Genomic DNA, 16,518 nt, shown 5'->3' with positions numbered 1-16,518 from the left:
TGACCTGACATTGGATTGATAGTGACAGGGCAGAGGTGTGCTCAGAGGTTTAAGATCATATTCAATTAGTTTGGTAGGGAATTAAATCTAAGGAGAGCAGCACTGATGTTAAACTCGCAACAGGTAGAAATGGCAATTAGCACAGATGTATTTAATGGGAGTCTGGTTACATGTACAAAGAGATTTAAAAAATTGTCATGTTGAAGATAAAATAGGGATTGAGGTTCATATGGAACATTTCAGCCAACAAGTCCATTTACCCCAAATGGATCATTGCTGTAGATTCCATGTACTACCAAAAGACAATAGACAATAGGTGCAGAAGTAGGCTATTCGCCCCTTCGAGCCAGCACCACCATTCACTGTGATCATGACTGATCATCCTCAAACAGTACCCCGTTCCTGCCTTCTCCCCATATCCCTTGACTCTGCTATCTTTAAGAGCTCTAGACTGTGTGATCTTGACAACATCCCCTAAACAACCACACCCTCATCTTATCGGTCTTCCAACCCTCTCTTCTCCAACTACTCCGCAATATAATTTGTTCTCTCTCTTTTTCCGAGGTCTGACGAAGGGCCTCAGACGTTAAACGTTAACTCTGTTTCGCTTTCCAGGGTTTCTGCCTCACCAGCTGAGTGTTTCCAGCATTTTCTGCTTTTAAATCATAATCTGAAACTTGCATTTATGTACAAAACAGTATCTGTACCTTTGTTTTTTAAAATTTTGAAAGCCCTTGTCACTGGTAAAATTAGATCGATTGTCAGTTTCCGGCTCAAATGGAACAGACTGTATAAGTGAAGGGACCGCCGGCGATACCTGGAAACAAGAAGCAAACGGTTGAAATATTATTTTTATACTTCACTAAATCTAGTATCTAAAATACAGACATAAATGATTAGGCCTTTAAAATGCGAGATAACAACAGTGAAGTAACATGCTAGGTTTTTTAAACATTAATCGTGAGTGCACAACCGGCATGCTTAAAAGTTTCAATATAGGCGAAGAAAGATGAAGGCAGACTTGAGGATCCTGAAGATCTACTCCTGTTCCTATTTCCTTAAGCCAGTGCAGAGAGCTGGCTCGCATTCGGACTGTGCCCCAAGGCCACACAGCATCTCAGCTCCTGCTAATCATACTGCCCAGTCATGGTCAGACATTTAGAAACCAGTGATGAAAATAAATGTCATTGGGAGTCCACTATCACCGAGTTATAGGTCTGAGGTTAGAAAGATAGGATCAACACATGGATACAGTTACTTATTTAAATTGAGTAGTTTATTTGACTGTCTTTGTTGGAAGGAGGGTATGTGGAATTATGTACGCCTGGTACAAGATACACATCTCATACAAGTTTAGCTTAGATTAGTTTAGAGATACAGTGTGGAAACATGCCCTTCGGCCCACCAAGTCCATGCCAACCACCAATCGCCCGTATGCTTGTTCTATCCTACACACGAGGGACAATTTACATATGTCGCTTAACCTACATACCTGCACGTCTAGTGAATGTGGGAGGAAACCGGAGCACCCGGAGAAAACCCATGTGGTCACATGGAGAACATATAAACTCCATGCAGACTGCACCAATAGTCAGGATCAATCTCGGGTCTCAGGCGCAGCGCCAATGTGCCCCCTACAGTACAGCAACACAATGTATTGGCAGTACATTCCAACAAAGAGAATTAATTGTACACCACAACTAACTCACTTAAACTATCTATATTCCTTTGTAAACAGAAAGTGCTGGTAACATTTCAATGGTCAGGTAATATCTGTGAAAAGAACATCTTTCCAATTTTTGATGGGCAGTCTTGATCTGAAACATTTATTCTGTTTCTCTTCTCACAGATGCTGCCCATGTGCTGAATGTTTCAAGCATTTCAGCTTTTGTGTTAGATTCCGTGCCTCTTCAGTTTCTAACATTTTATCCTTTATTTATTTACATTATAAATAATCTGATCCCTGTGACAGGCCACTCATTGTATATCTTGCAAATCAGGCTGGAAAGTGCTGTTTCAAGTAACAAACCTAAAAACACTTTGTGAACTTGCCATTTGACCTACCTTCTCCCATTTGAAATTCCCAATATATATGCATAAAAACTCCTCATGGTTTTCAATGTACCTACCTGACAGAACCCCATCATTTCTTCCCTTGTACCCTGTCCTCGCTTATGGTTACTATTTGAAGTCCTGCACACCACTCTGACAAGCAACATTTTGCCTTTACTATTCTATCTTCCAACGACACCACTTCCACATACTGATTTACTTTGGTCATCCTTTTCTGTGGCTCTTAAGACTGTTAATTAGCATGGTCACTCCTACATTTTTTTCTGAACTTCCTGCCTTCCCTGAAGGTGATGCACCCTTCAATATTCAGATCCCAATCATTCATTTTACATCACATCTCTGTGATGGCCAGATCACATTTATTTCTACATGCTCTCAGTTCATCTGTTTTGTTTCAAATGCTACATACATTCAGGTAGAGCGCCTTTAGTTTTGTTCTTTAATTACTTTTGTAAGCTCCTGCCTTGTCCACCGATTTATTCTTTGATTATAATCTCTATCCCATTTTGCCACAGTCTATTTGTCATTTCCCATATTCATACCTTTCTCTCTACCCTTGTCTCAACTCACTGTTTTACCATATCTCCACAATCTTGATCCCATGCCCCAATATTTTGTTGACTATAAATGAAATAGCAATCTTATAGATTTGAGCTCGAGAACAAAAAGTAAACTCTAATTGGAATACATGGATTGAGATCATAACGGCAACAAATTATTTTTGAATCTTCACTCCCCTCCTATTGGAGTTCCACCTAGACGTCTCAAAGTTAAAACTTAATTCTAATATCGGGAAGCAGCAAATGACAATAAATAATAATAGTATGGAATATTCCCAGTCACTAAAAAATCTACTTACTGGAAGAATTAAGCGAGCAGCCAATTAAACCAATACATTCAAGTTACTAAACCTGTCAGACAACAGTAAAGATGGGTATACATTATCTCACCTGGGCAGTACTGACTTCATAGGCATGGGTCAGCTGCTCACGTAAAGAGGGAGAGAACTTGCCAATTCGGTCATTCTCACCAAGAAGCCTTATCGTCCCTTTATCTAAAAATGAAATTATCCTACAAAAAGTGAAATAAGAAATAAATTAATTCAAAGTACATTATTTCATATATTTCCAGTTTTATTTTTAAAACTACTTATTATTTATGCCGTCATTAATACAGCAGTCATTAATTCTTCTCCATATTGGGTAAAAGTAACCATAGATTGCAACATAAGCAGACAATTCAACTACGAATTGCAAGAACACCAGGTCCAACTTGCTCCTCACACACTAACAACACATGTACCAAGTTTATTAGTATTTAGTCTGCTCAGGAAACCCATTTGTTTTCACTTCTTTCTCTTCTCTAGCTCCAAACCTCACTCCACAACCTCAAAAATGGCATCAACTAACAATCTAAGAAGTAAAAGCAGGGTATGCTGGAAATACTCAGCAGGTCAGGCAGCATTCATGAACAATGGTCAATGACCTATAATCATGTCACCAAGTCACGCCTTCTGCAGTTTAGTCTCTCATGGGGTAAAGACAATGAAGCCATCTCTCCGATTTATGCAGCTACATTTCATGCTACATATTTGACAATTTGTTGGACATCAACATCAAACATGAGATAAATGTGGCAGAAGGGTTACTGCTGCACTAGACTGCCTTACACAGAACAGCAATATCTTCATCGGATAGTCAGTATGGTGGATTGCATATCTCACAAATGCTATTGAGTTTCGTTGAAAAGGCGACCGAAAGGATCGATGAGAGCACTGAGGTAAACTTCGTTCATATGGACTTTAGCATGGCCTATGACATCCCACACGGTAGGCTCGCCCAGGTGGTTAGATCACATGGGATCTAGAGTAAGCTAGCTATCTGGATAGTAAATTAGCTTGATGGTAGGAGCTAGAGAGTGGAAGGAGGTAGCAGGTGGTTTTGGAGGGTTGTTTTTCAGATTAGATGTCTGTGAACAGTGGTGTGCTGCAGAATCGGTGCTGTCTGTGGTTTATCTTATATATATATATATATATTAACAATTTGGATGTGTACATGGGTGGGGTGAGAAGTAAGACATACACAGTGAGTGGCAGTGGTGTGTTTGAATAAAGAGACCTTAGGATAGATGTATATTGTCCCATAAAAGTGGCAACACAGGAACATAGGGCAGTCAAGAAGACATAAGGCAAACTTGCCTTCAACAACTGAGACATTGTGAACCAGTGTTGGGACATCATGTACAAGTTATAAATTACATTGGTTGGTAAATTACAAAAGGATTTTGGATAGGAGGGCTTGAGATATGGAGAGGGTGGATAGGCTGTTTTCACTGGACTGAAGGCGGTTGAGAAGTGACATGAATGAGGTAAGTAGGTTTGTGAGAATATAGATAGGGTAGGGTATAGATAGGAAACTGTCTGTTTCCCATGGTTGTGATATCTAAAACCTGAGGCAGAAAGGAAGAGGTTAAAAAGAGACAAGGGTACAAATTACACCAGGACATACAATTGGCATGTAAAAAAGGCAATGCTACAGTGGTCATGGGGGATTTCAGTAAGCAAGTAGGCTGGGAAAACCAGGTTGGTGCTGGATCCCAAGAGAAGGAGTTTGTGGAGTGCCTATGAGATGGTTTCTTAGGTCAAGCCTACTAGGGAAAAGACCATTTTGGATTTGGTGTGTGCAAGGAGGATTTGCAGATGCTGGGTTAAACCGAAGATAGACATGAAAAGCTGGAGTAACTTAGAGGGGCAGGCAGCATCTCTGAGAGAAGGAATGGGAGACGTTTCGGGTCGAAACCCTTCTTCAGACTGGTTAGAGACAAGGGAATTGAGAGATATATTCGGTGATATGGAGAGATAAAGAACAATGAATGAAAGATATGTAAAAAAGTAACCCTATGCTAAAGGAAACAGGGCATTATTAGCTGTGTGTAGGGTGAAAATGAGAAGCTGGTGAGACTTGGGTGGGGAGCGATAGAAAGGGAGAGAATGCCTGGGTTACCTGAAGTGAGAGAAATCAATATTCATACCACTGGGCTGTAAGCTGCCCAAGTGAAACATGAGATGCTGTTCCTCCAATTTGGTTTTGATTTGGTGTTATGTAATGAAACAGACTTGATTAGGTAGCTTAAGTTAAAGGAACCCCAAAGAGGTAGTGTCCATAATATTAAATTTAGCCTGCAGTTTGAGAGAGAGAAGATGAAATCAGATATGCCGATATCACTGAGGGTGTGGACTGATGGGGGGTGGGGGGGGAGAAGGAAGGAAAAAGGGAGGAGGAGGAGCCCGAGGGCGGGGGGATGGGAGGAGACAGCTCGAGGGTTAAGGAAGGGGAGGAGACAGCAAGGGCTAGCAAAATTGGGAGAATTCAACGTTCATGCCATCCGGACGCAAGCAACCCAGGCGGAATATGAGGTGCTGTTCCTCCAATTTCCGGTGTTGCTCACTCTGGCAATGGAGGAGACCCAGGACAGAGAGGTCGGATTGGGAATGGGAGGGGGAGTTGAAGTGCTGAGCCACCGGGAGTTCAGGTAGGTTATTGCGGACTGAGCGGAGGTGTTCGGCGAAACAATCGCCCAACCTCTGCTGAGTCTCCCCGATGTAAATCAGCTGACATCGAGAGCAGCGGATGCAATAGATGAGGTTGGAGGAGATAAAGGTGAACCTTTGTCGCACGTGGAACGACTGCTTGGGTCCTTTTTTGACTGATGGGGGTGGGGGGGGGAGAAGGAAGGAAAAAGGGAGGAGGAGGAGGAGCCCGAGGGCGGGCTCCGCCACCATAGATGAGGCTCGCACCAGGGTCTCATCCATACCCCGCAACACTGCTCTCTTTCCCCATCCCCGCACTCGCAACAAGGGCAGAGTCCCCCTAGTCCTCACCTTTCACCCCACCAGCCGGCAAATACAACACATAATCCTCCGCCATTTCCGCCACCTCCAACGTGACCCCACCACTCGCCACATCTTCCCATCTCCCCCTATGTCTGCCTTCTGCAAAGACCGCTCCCTCCGCAACTCCCTTGTCAATTCTTCCCTTCCCTCCCGTACCACCCCCTCCCCGGGCACTTTCCGTTGCAACCGCAAGAAAAACAACACCTGTCCCTTCACCTCCCCCCTCGACTCCATTCAAGGACCCAAGCAGTCGTTCCAGGTGCGACAAAGGTTCACCTGTATCTCCTCCAACCTCATCTACTGCATCCGCTGCTTGAGATGTCAGCTGATTTACATCGGGGAGACTAAGCGGCGGTTGGGCGATCGTTTCGCCGAACAACTCCGCTCAGTCCGCAATAACCTACCTGAACTCCCGGTGGCTCAGCACTTCAACTCCCCCTTCCATTCCCAATCCGACCTCTCTGTCCTGGGTCTCCTCCATTGCCAGAGTGAGCAACAGCGGAGATTGGAGGAGCAGCACCTCATATTCCGCCTGGGTTGCTTGCGTCCGGATGGCATGAACGTTGAATTCTCCCAATTTTGCTAGCCCTTGCTGTCTCCTCCCCTTCCTTAACCCTCAAGCTGTCTCATCCCATCCCCCATCCCCCCGCCCCCCTCCCCCTCCCTTTTCCCTTCCTTCTCCCCCCCCCACCCCCCATCAGTCTGAAGAAGGGTTTTGGCCCGAAACGTCGCCTATTTCCTTCGCTCCATAGATGCTGCTGCACCCGCTGAGTTTCTCCAGCATTTTTGTGTACCTTATGTCGATATCACTGTTGACCAACAGTGGCATGAGGGAGAAACTGGCTGAAGTTGATTGGAAAGGGACCATAGCAGGAATGACCGTGGAGCAGCAATAGCAGAGTTTCTTGGAGTAACTCGGAAAATGCAGGATATTTTCATCCCAAAGAGGAAGAAAGATTCTAAGGGGAGAATGAGGCAACCTTGGCTGACAAAGGAAATCAATGAAGTTATAAAAGTAAAAGAGAAGGCATATAATATTTCAAATATTAGCAGGAAGTTAGAGGATTGGGAAGGTTTTTAAAAAAACAAGAAGGCAACTAAAAAGGCAATAAAGGGAGAAAGATTAATACTTTATTTGCATCAGTCTTTACAGCGGAAGGCATCAGCAATGTGCCAGAAATTCAAGAGAGTCAATGGGCAGAGGTTAGTGGAACTGCCATTACTAAGGAGAATGTGCTTGGGAAGCTAAAAGATCTGAAGGTGGATAAGTCAACTGAACCTGATGCAAGACACCCCATGGTACTGAAAGAGGTTTCTTTAGAAACTGTGGAGGCATTAGTAGTGATCTTTCAAGAATCCCTTGTCAGAAGGTCCCAGAGGACTGGAAAATTGCAAATGTGACTCCACTGTTCAAGAAGGAAGTGAGGCAAAAGAGGGGAAACTATAGTCTGGTTAACCTGACTTCAGTGTTGGTAAGATTTTAGAGTCCACTATTAAGGGTGAGGCTGCCAAGTACTTAGCACATGATAAAATATGCCAAAGTCAGCATGGTTTTGTAAAGGGGAGATCTTGTCTGACAAGCCTGTTGGATTTCTTTGAGGAAGTAAATCACAGGATAGACAAAGGAGCGTCAGTGGATGTTGTTTACTTCAGAAGGCCTTTGATAAAGTGTCGCACATGAGGCTGCTAATAAAGATGCAAGCTTATGGTATTAGAAGGAAAATACTAGCATGGATAGAAGAGTGGCAGATTGGCACAAGACAAAAAGTGGGAATAAAGGGAGCTTTATCTGGTTGGCTGCAGGTGACTAGTGGTATTCCGCAGGAGTCGCTACTGTTCACGTTATGTATTAATGGATAATGGATTTGATGGCTTTGTGGCCAAGTTTGCGGATGATTTGAAGATAGGTGGAGGGACAGTAGTTGTAGAGGAAGCAGGGAGTCTACAGAAGAACTTGGATAGGTTTAGTAGTGTGGACAAGGAAATAGCAGATGAAATACAGCATGGCAAATTGTGCAGTCTTGCACTTTGGTAGTAGGAATAAAGATGTAGACTATTTTCTAAATGGGGAGAGGATTCAGTATTCAGAGATACAAAGGGACTTGGGAGTGCTGGTGCAGGATTCCCAAAAGTTAATTTGCAGGTTGAATCAGTAGTAAGGAAGGCAAATGTATTGTTAACATTCATTTCGAATGGACAAGAATATAAAAGCAGAATGGCATGCTGAGCTATATAAACACTGGTCGGCCTACATTTAGTGTACTGTGAGCAGTTTTGGGGCCCATATCTGAGGAAGGACGTGCTGACGTTGGAGTGGGTCCAGAGGCAATTTACAAGAATGATCCTGGGGATGATAGGGTTAATGTGTCGTGAGCATTTGATAGCTCTGGGCCTGTACTCGTGGAGGTTTAGATGGATGAGGGGAATCTCATTGAAACATACCGAATAATGAAAGGTGTAGAGTGAATGCGGAGAGGATGTTTCCACTAGTGGGAGAGTCTATGACCAGAGGATACAGGCTCAGAATAAAAGGACATACGATTAGAAAGGAGATAAGGAGGAATTTCTTTAGCCAGAGGGTGGTGAATCTGTGGAATTTATTTCCACAGTCAGCTGTGGAGGCCAAGTCTTTGGGTATTTTTAAAGCTGAGATTGACAGGTGTTTGATTAGTAAGGGTGTTAAAGGTTATGGGAAGAAGGCCGGAAAATGGGGTTGAGAGGGAAATATAGAGCAGCCATGACTGAACGACGGAGTACATTCAATTGGCTAAATGGCCTAATTCTCTTATTTTGTCATGAGATTATGAGATCTGAGGGGTGAATTTTTCACGAATGAACTGCCAGAGGTAATGGTGGAGGTAGGAACAGTAATAATATTTACGAGACCTCTGGGCAGGTACATGAACGGACAAAGTTTAGAAGGATATTAAATGAATGCAGGCAAGTGGGATTAGTATAGTTAGATGATGGCTGGTATAGATGTAGTTGGCTGAAAGGCCTGTTTCCATTCTGTACAAATCTATAAATCTACTCCATAAAGAGCTTCATACTTTCAGATAAGTTAATTCATTCCTCTTACCACCAGTACCTGGATAAGAACTTGATATTTCTTCACCCCAAAAGGCTCTGGGCTAGGAGATGCTGAGTGTAAATCCTCTAAATACCGTATTTCCTGGCGAAGAAGACGCTATTTTTTATCCTAAAATAATGCCCGAAAATGTACTTGCGTCTTGGAGGCTGAAGGTTAGGTTGTTAGCCAAGACAAATAGACTTGGCTATCCCTTGGTACAGCAACATCAAGAACGAAAGAGTTCCTTTCCACAGCGCGTGGGGAGACTGGCCTGGATCAGCACAGCCTGGGCTGCACAAAGTAGCAAACCTGGCTGGGCCACCAGAGGTAAAGTTGCGGGGAGGGCAGGAGCGTTGAGAAGGAGGTCAGGGATTACGCCAGCAACTCACTCAGTAGCTCAGGTGGCTGCGAGTGGCCACCGGGACCAAACAGCAGTACCGGCCACCACCTCAGCGCCTTCTGCCCGCCAGCCAGCCACGGTGTCCTTCGGCACAGGCACAACTGGTGGTGGTGGTGGTGGTTGGTTACTGGGTGGAAGGCTGGCTGCCCTGTCCCGAGCTCTTTCTCTCCCCGTTATGTGATCTCCCTAAGCCAGGAAGTCCCCGTCCCTCAGACCTGAACGGCACAGCGCATTGTGGGATAGGTGAAGATGGAGGTTCCCCGGTCCTCATTGCCTCCTTGAACCAAACCCTTGATCCTGACCCGCCAGCCTTTTTTTCAAAATGTAGCAACTCAAAATGGGGGTGTCTTCGACGCAGGTATGCCTTCTTCGCCGGGTAATACGGCAGTCATTTTGTGACTGTCATAGATACAATCGGACAAATGGCCGCCTTCTGTGCTATATATCATAGAATCATAGAGCACAAAAACTAATCTTCTCAGCCAACTTTGTCCTTGCTAATCCGTGAGACCTAGCTATGCAAATCACATTTGCTTACATTAGGCCTGCACCCCTCCACACCTTCCCCATCTAATGCTTGTCAAAATCCCTTGTAAATGTATCCATTTCTTTCCTAATTGTCTTTACTTTTTCTTGATCAAATCCAAAATTTGAAACAAATTGACCAACCTGCACAATACTGTAAGTAACTCACGTGAACTGTCTTTCCAGAACTTTGACAGCAAAATAGATGCAATTATGCATACTTCTGAAATACTGCACATCCACAACTGAAAAATAAAATACAACTTTAGGCAAAGGAAAAAGTACGAGTTAAACACCTATATTTATCTTGTACTTTCACAACCAAGTCATCCCTACAGATGTGGAGGTTGTTTGGAAATGTAGATGGTATTGTATCGAGTGAGATTCATCAGTCAATTTATATGCAAGCTCCATAAAGCAGCAGTTTGACAATGATCAAATAATTGGTTTTGTGGTGTTGGCCACAGTAGGAAATGCAAGGAGCTCCCTTGCTCTTCTTTATCAACTGACAAGAACGATAGGGCTTCAGTTTAAGACATAAATAAAAATTGCAGTGCATTCCTGACAGATCAGATATTTTGTCGAGATTTTTATACGTTATAATCAGAGATTAGTCACCAAAGAAATTAGAGACACCGAGACTTATGCTTAGGCTTTAACATCGTTCCTTCTGCTGGAACTATGAGAGGGAGAAAACAAAAACCTGAGGAAAAAACTGTGAAATGTACAGCAAATCAGGCAGTAGCAGAAGAGAAAGAAATTAAGTAAATATAATAAATAGACAAGCTACACAAAGAAATTGTTCTGATATAAACAGAGCAAGCAAGTTATCTCAACTGGTTGAGTTCAGTACCAAGTCTGGAAAGCTGCAATGTGCCCAGATGAAAGAGAACTGTTCTTGAAGATTACTTGGGCTTCATTAGAATAGCGCAGGAGGCCACAAACAGTTTAGAGCAAGGGTCGGATGGATATTTAAAGTGACAGGACACTGGAAGGCCAGGGTTGAACCTGTAGACTGGACATGGTAGTCATCCAATCTACTTTTGATTTCTTTAAAGAGAGGAGATCATATTGCAAGCACCAAATGTAGTGGGTACACAAAAAAGCTGGAGAAACTCAGCGGGTGCAGCAGCATCTATGGAGCGAAGGAAATAGGCAACGTTTCGGGCCGAAACCCTTCATCAGTCTGAATAGGCAACGTTTCGGCAACGAATATGCAACCCTTCTTCAGTTTGAATAGGCAACGTGTCGGGCCGAAACGTTGCCTATTTACTTCGCTCCATAGATGCTGCTGCACCCGCTGAGTTTCACCAGCTTTTTTGTGTACCTTCGATTTTCCAGCATCTGCAGTTCCTTCTTAAACACCAAATGTAGTGGATTTGATTAGAGATTTAACTTGCATCATGTTCAGCACAAACATTGTGAGCCGAAGGTGTGCTGAGAGGAGGAGCTAAGAGAATGGTTTTTTTGCCCCTACAGAAGATGGGATGGATGGATTTTTTTAAATGGATTTTGGAGGTCTGTATACTTAAAATCTGCATTAGAACTGGACAGTTCTGCTAGAGTGTATCCATCCATATATTATATACTCAGCTTTACTCTTTCCACTGACCGTGCATTTCCAGCAGCACTCGCCTACATGGCACAGCTTTCACATGTTCCTTTTCATATTTCCTCTTGCTGTCTTCATTATCATTAACCAGATGACTAAATCAACAACTTATCACCAGGGTCTTGCCTCACCCTATCAAATGTTCTGTTTGTTCACCCATCCATCACCCACATTCTCTGCAACTTAAGACTAATTTGTTCTCCTTCATTTCGCAATTCTGACAAAGAATCTTTGACCTGAAATGTTAATGGCTTCTCTCTCCAAAGATGCAGCTGACCTACTGATTATTTCCAGCATTTAGAGTCGAGTCAAGAATGTTTTATTGTCATGTGTCCCAGATAGGACAATGAAATTCTTACTTGATGCAGCACAACAGAATATGTAAGCATAGTACATAACAGGAGAAAAAAAGTTCAGTGTGTATATATACACACATGCACACATACTCAATAAACAAACAAATATAGTGCAATAATAATAAGTCTGTTGTAGTTCAGAGCTTATTTGTTGTCATGTTTAATAGACTGATGGCTGTAGGGAATAAGCTGTTCCTGAACCTGGACATTACAGTTTTCAGGCTCATGTACCTTCTTCCCGATGGCAATGGAGAAATGAGTGTGTGGCCAGGATGGTGTGGGTCTTTGATGATGTTGGCTGCCTTTTTGAGGCAGCGAACAAAATTGCATTTAGCATTTTTATTTCAGAGTGCCAGCATCTACATTTTGCTATGATTTTAAACAAGTCTGTTCCAATTACATGCTCCTATTGTGAATTCAACAACAGAACTTTGGTGAAAGATATTTCAGTCCGTTTTTTATGTCATTAGAAATAATGGACACGTCTGCTAAGATCTAAGTTGGAACTGATAGTGGAGCTCACCAGCCTCTTGATCAACGGTATACTGGTCACCGTTCACCCGCACTTGCAACTTCTCATGGATCCAATAGCACATGGTGAACTTCCACAAGCATCCCAACTTTACCCCACCAAAGTAAATGATAGAAAAACCACTGCCAGAATGGTAAGAGCCTGTTTTTATACAGCTTTAGACAGGCACATCACCGAACCTGGCCCTTTGGCCCACTGAGTCCTTGGTGAATAACAAGCGTTTAATTTTACATTAATCCTATCCTAACCCATTTTAGCCTCCCCATACTCTCCCGCCACTCTTAGATTCCATTATTCATCTACAACTTCAGGCAATTTACTGTGGTCACCTGCTAACCCACACATTTTTAGAGTATGGGGAGGGAACTGAAACTTTGGGAGGATATCAACACATTTAATATTAACGGCAAGCTGCACAGCTGGTGAGCAGAGTATCGTTGCTGTTCACACTGTTTCTCACTGCAGACAGTCATCTGCCCCAGAAAAGGCTCTGCTTTCAGACTCGTGCTGTGAACTGCATTCTCAGCAGAGGTCTGTGATTGCAATGCACTGAAGATAGCAGAAGAACTGCCCCATGAACCCTGCTTGTATTCATGTTGGTCTCTAATGCCTTTCACATTGCATCTTATCAAGGCTGACACCTTTGGATCCAAAACCATAAATCTGTAATCACAATCACATATGATTTGCATTATCCTTTTGATGTCCTTATTCACGTTTTCCATTATGTTATCAAGATCACAATGATTACTTTGTTTTGGCACTGCCATTTAAATGATCTGTGTGTGCACACTGACTGCTGTCTGTCTTGCACAATAACAATATCTATACTTCAAAAGTATTATATTTATTATTAAGGTAGACAAAAATGTTGGAGAAACTCAGCGGGTCATCTATGGAGCGAAGGAATAGGCGACGTTTCGGGTCCAGACCCTTCTTTAGACTGATGTCGGGAAAGGGGGGGGGGGAATAAAGGAAGAGGCGGAGACAGTAGGCTGTGGGAGAGTTGGGAAGGGGAGGGGAAGCAGGGAGAAAGCCAAGACTACCTGAAATTGGAGAAGGCAATGTTCATCCCGCTGGGGCGTACACTACCCAAGCAAAATATGAGGTGCTGTTCCTCCAATTTGCGGTGGGACTCACTCTAACCCAGGACAGAACGGCCAGTGTGGGAATGGGAGGGGGAGTTGAAGTACTGAGCCACCGGGAGGTCAGGTTGGTTATTGCGAACTGAGCGGAGGTGTTGGGCGAAGCGATCGCCAAGCCTACGCTTGGTCTCACCGATGTAGAGCAGTTGACACCTGGAACAGCAGTTGCAATAGATGAGGTTGGAGGAGGTGCAGGTGAACCTCTGCCTCACCTGGAAAAACTGCTTGGGTCCCTGGATGGAGTCGAGGGGGGAGGTAAAGCGACAAGTGTAGCTTTCCTGCAGTTGCAAGGGAAACTGCCAGGGGAGGGGGTGGTTTGGGTGGGAAGGGACAAATTCAGGTAGTCCTTGCTTTCTCCTTCCTTTCCTTCCCCTCTCCTTCCCAGCTTTCCCACAGCCCACAGTCTCTCCTCTGCCTCTTCCTCCCCCCCCCCCCCCCCTGCAATTCTCTGCAATTCCAGAGTTTGTTTAACATGATTGCATTTGGAGTGAAGCGTATATCAATATAATTATTACATCCTCCCACTGCACAATTCTTACATTTTGTCTCAGGAGCATATTCCACGTCATCTTCCAAATCGTCTACTGATGTTCCTCTCCTGGATGTCAACAGCTGTAGCAGAAAGAACAGCTCCCAAAAAAATGTTTGGCACTAAATTTTCTGAAATGAGAAAAATACATCATTTGTTGCCTCTCATCTATCTAGCCTTTTCCTGGAGGAATCAGGCATTTCCTCCCTGTGTATGAATGAATGTCACTTTAAAACCCACAAATAATCAAAATTATTATTTTCCATTCTTAAAATAACACCATAATACTACACCAGTGAAAATGGCATTCTAATTTCAGATCACTGAGACATTAGTTCAGTAAATTCCTGGACAAGGACGCGAAAGCAGGGTTAGTAAAGAAACAGTTGTAAGAAATTAATGGGGATAAAGGCGTACAAATTCCCAGAGACATGATAATTTGCCTTCCAGAGAATTTAAGAAAGCAGCACAGAAACTAAAAGGATTCGTGGTCACTTCCAAAATTCTTTAGATTCTGAGCAGTTCCTTTAGATTAGAGAATGCTATAAGCAACTATACTATTTTCACAAAGGTTAAAACAAGTAGTCACAGTCCAGAGACCATAACGTCAACAGTGGGTACAATTCTAGTGTCTAACAAAGATGCTCTCATTGCTGCAAAATCTGCCTACCTCTCCTCCATATTCACTGATCCCTGCCTAAACCACAGAACCCTCTTCTCCACAGTGGACAACCTCCTCAAGCCTCGAGCAATCACTCTCCCTACCTCTACTCCGGATCTCTGCAACTCATCCCTCCACTTTTTCACTGATAAAATCAGCACCATCTATCAATGTTTATCCCCTGTACCCGACTCCCCAGCATCTACTCCAACACCTACCAAGGCCCCTCCTTTCAACATCTCCACTGACCTCCTTACCCCTCCTCCACACTGCTTCCTCTCCCAGTTTGACCTGGTCACCCCTATTGAAATCTCCAAACTCATCAGCTCTTCCAAACCCACCACCTGCTCCCTCGACCCTCTCCCCACTCCCCTGTTGAAGTCCTGCCTCCCCGTTCTCTGCCCCTACCTCACTAATCTCTTCAACTCCTCATTGTCCCAAGGAATTGTCCCCTCCGCTTTCAAAACTGCTGCTGTTACACCAATCTTAAAGAAACCTGGTCTTGATCCCTCCTCTCTCATTAACTACCGCCCAATCTCAAACCTCCCCTTTCTTTCAAAAACCCTGGAGCGTATCGTTGCGTCGCAACTTCATTCCCACCTCCTTGCGTATAACCTACTTGAACCCCTCTAATCTGGCTTTCGCCCCCTCCATAGCACAGAAACTGCTCTCCTCAAAGTCCTCAACGACCTCCTCACCTCTGCTGACACTGGTTCCCTCAGCATCCTCATCCTCCTCGACCTGAGCGCAGCCTTCGATACAGTGAACCATAACATCCTGCTCACCAGACTCAAGGACCTCGGCATTGAAGGCTCTGCACTCAGCTGGCTCCGTTCCTACCTTTCCAACAGATCCCACTTCATCTCTCTCCACAACCGCACCTCTGCTACAGCCACAGTCACTCAAGGCGTGCCGTCCCTTTTCATCTGTGCATTAATTGCCTCATACTGTGTTTTGTATTGAATTCTGTATTTACTTTGTGTACTAGTCATGTCTCTACTATTTATTTCATTCCCCTTACATGTTTTTCCTCTACCTGCAAAATTTTTGTAAGGTGTCCTTGAGACTCTTGAAAGGCACCCATAAATAAAATGTATTATTATTATTATTATTAACATAAAAGATTCAATAACATGACACCTGAAAAACATTAACAAGGTTGGACAAAGTTAGCATAGGCTTATCAAAGGGAAATCTTAATTAATCAATCAACTGGTTTTTTAATGGACATAATCAGAATAGATAAGAAAAGGCAGTGAATGTGGTATATTTAGACGCAGAATGCTTTTGATAAGGATCCACAAAAGTGAATAGTGTTTCAAAATTAATACTCTTTGGGATTGGGGTAATATACTGGTGTAGATTAAGAAATATCTGACAGAGAAGAAACAAACAGTTGGAATAAAAGGGCAATGATTAATGGTGTTTGCAGAATCCATACACCATATATAATCAGAGTTTTTTGTTGAAGGAATTAAATGTAACATCTCCAAGTTTGTCAGTGACACAAGGCTGCAGCACAATTAAAACTAGTTGGAGATGTAACGTAGGCAAATTAAACTAAAATGCCTTTGATTCCAAAAGCAGAAAGATATTATCTGAATGGCAATAGATTAGCAAAAGTGAAGATGTAATGAGAACTGGATGTCTATCACTGAAGGAAAACATACAGCAATTGGGAAGGCATCTGGTACGTGTTGTTCACTGCAAAGGTTTGAGCATA

The 16,518-nt window shown here is 43.4% G+C and overlaps 1 protein-coding gene across 1 annotated transcript in view; it reads right to left on the bottom strand.

The window, feature by feature from the left end:
- The window catches only part of cdan1 (codanin 1), a 123,874-nt gene that overhangs the window by 50,739 nt on the left and 56,617 nt on the right, over positions 1-16,518 (bottom strand). The window contains exons 8-10 of the mRNA XM_055640901.1: positions 10,130-10,205; positions 3,024-3,144; positions 708-817 (exon numbers count right to left, since the gene is read on the bottom strand). Coding sequence (XP_055496876.1) covers positions 708-817; positions 3,024-3,144; positions 10,130-10,205 — 307 coding nt within the window. The remainder of the gene's footprint in view (positions 1-707; positions 818-3,023; positions 3,145-10,129; positions 10,206-16,518) is intronic.

The sequence above is a fragment of the Leucoraja erinacea genome, chromosome 9, assembly GCF_028641065.1.
Source record: "Leucoraja erinacea ecotype New England chromosome 9, Leri_hhj_1, whole genome shotgun sequence".
Lineage (NCBI taxonomy): Eukaryota > Metazoa > Chordata > Chondrichthyes > Rajiformes > Rajidae > Leucoraja > Leucoraja erinaceus.
This window is presented reverse-complemented; position numbering and strand designations above follow the sequence as displayed.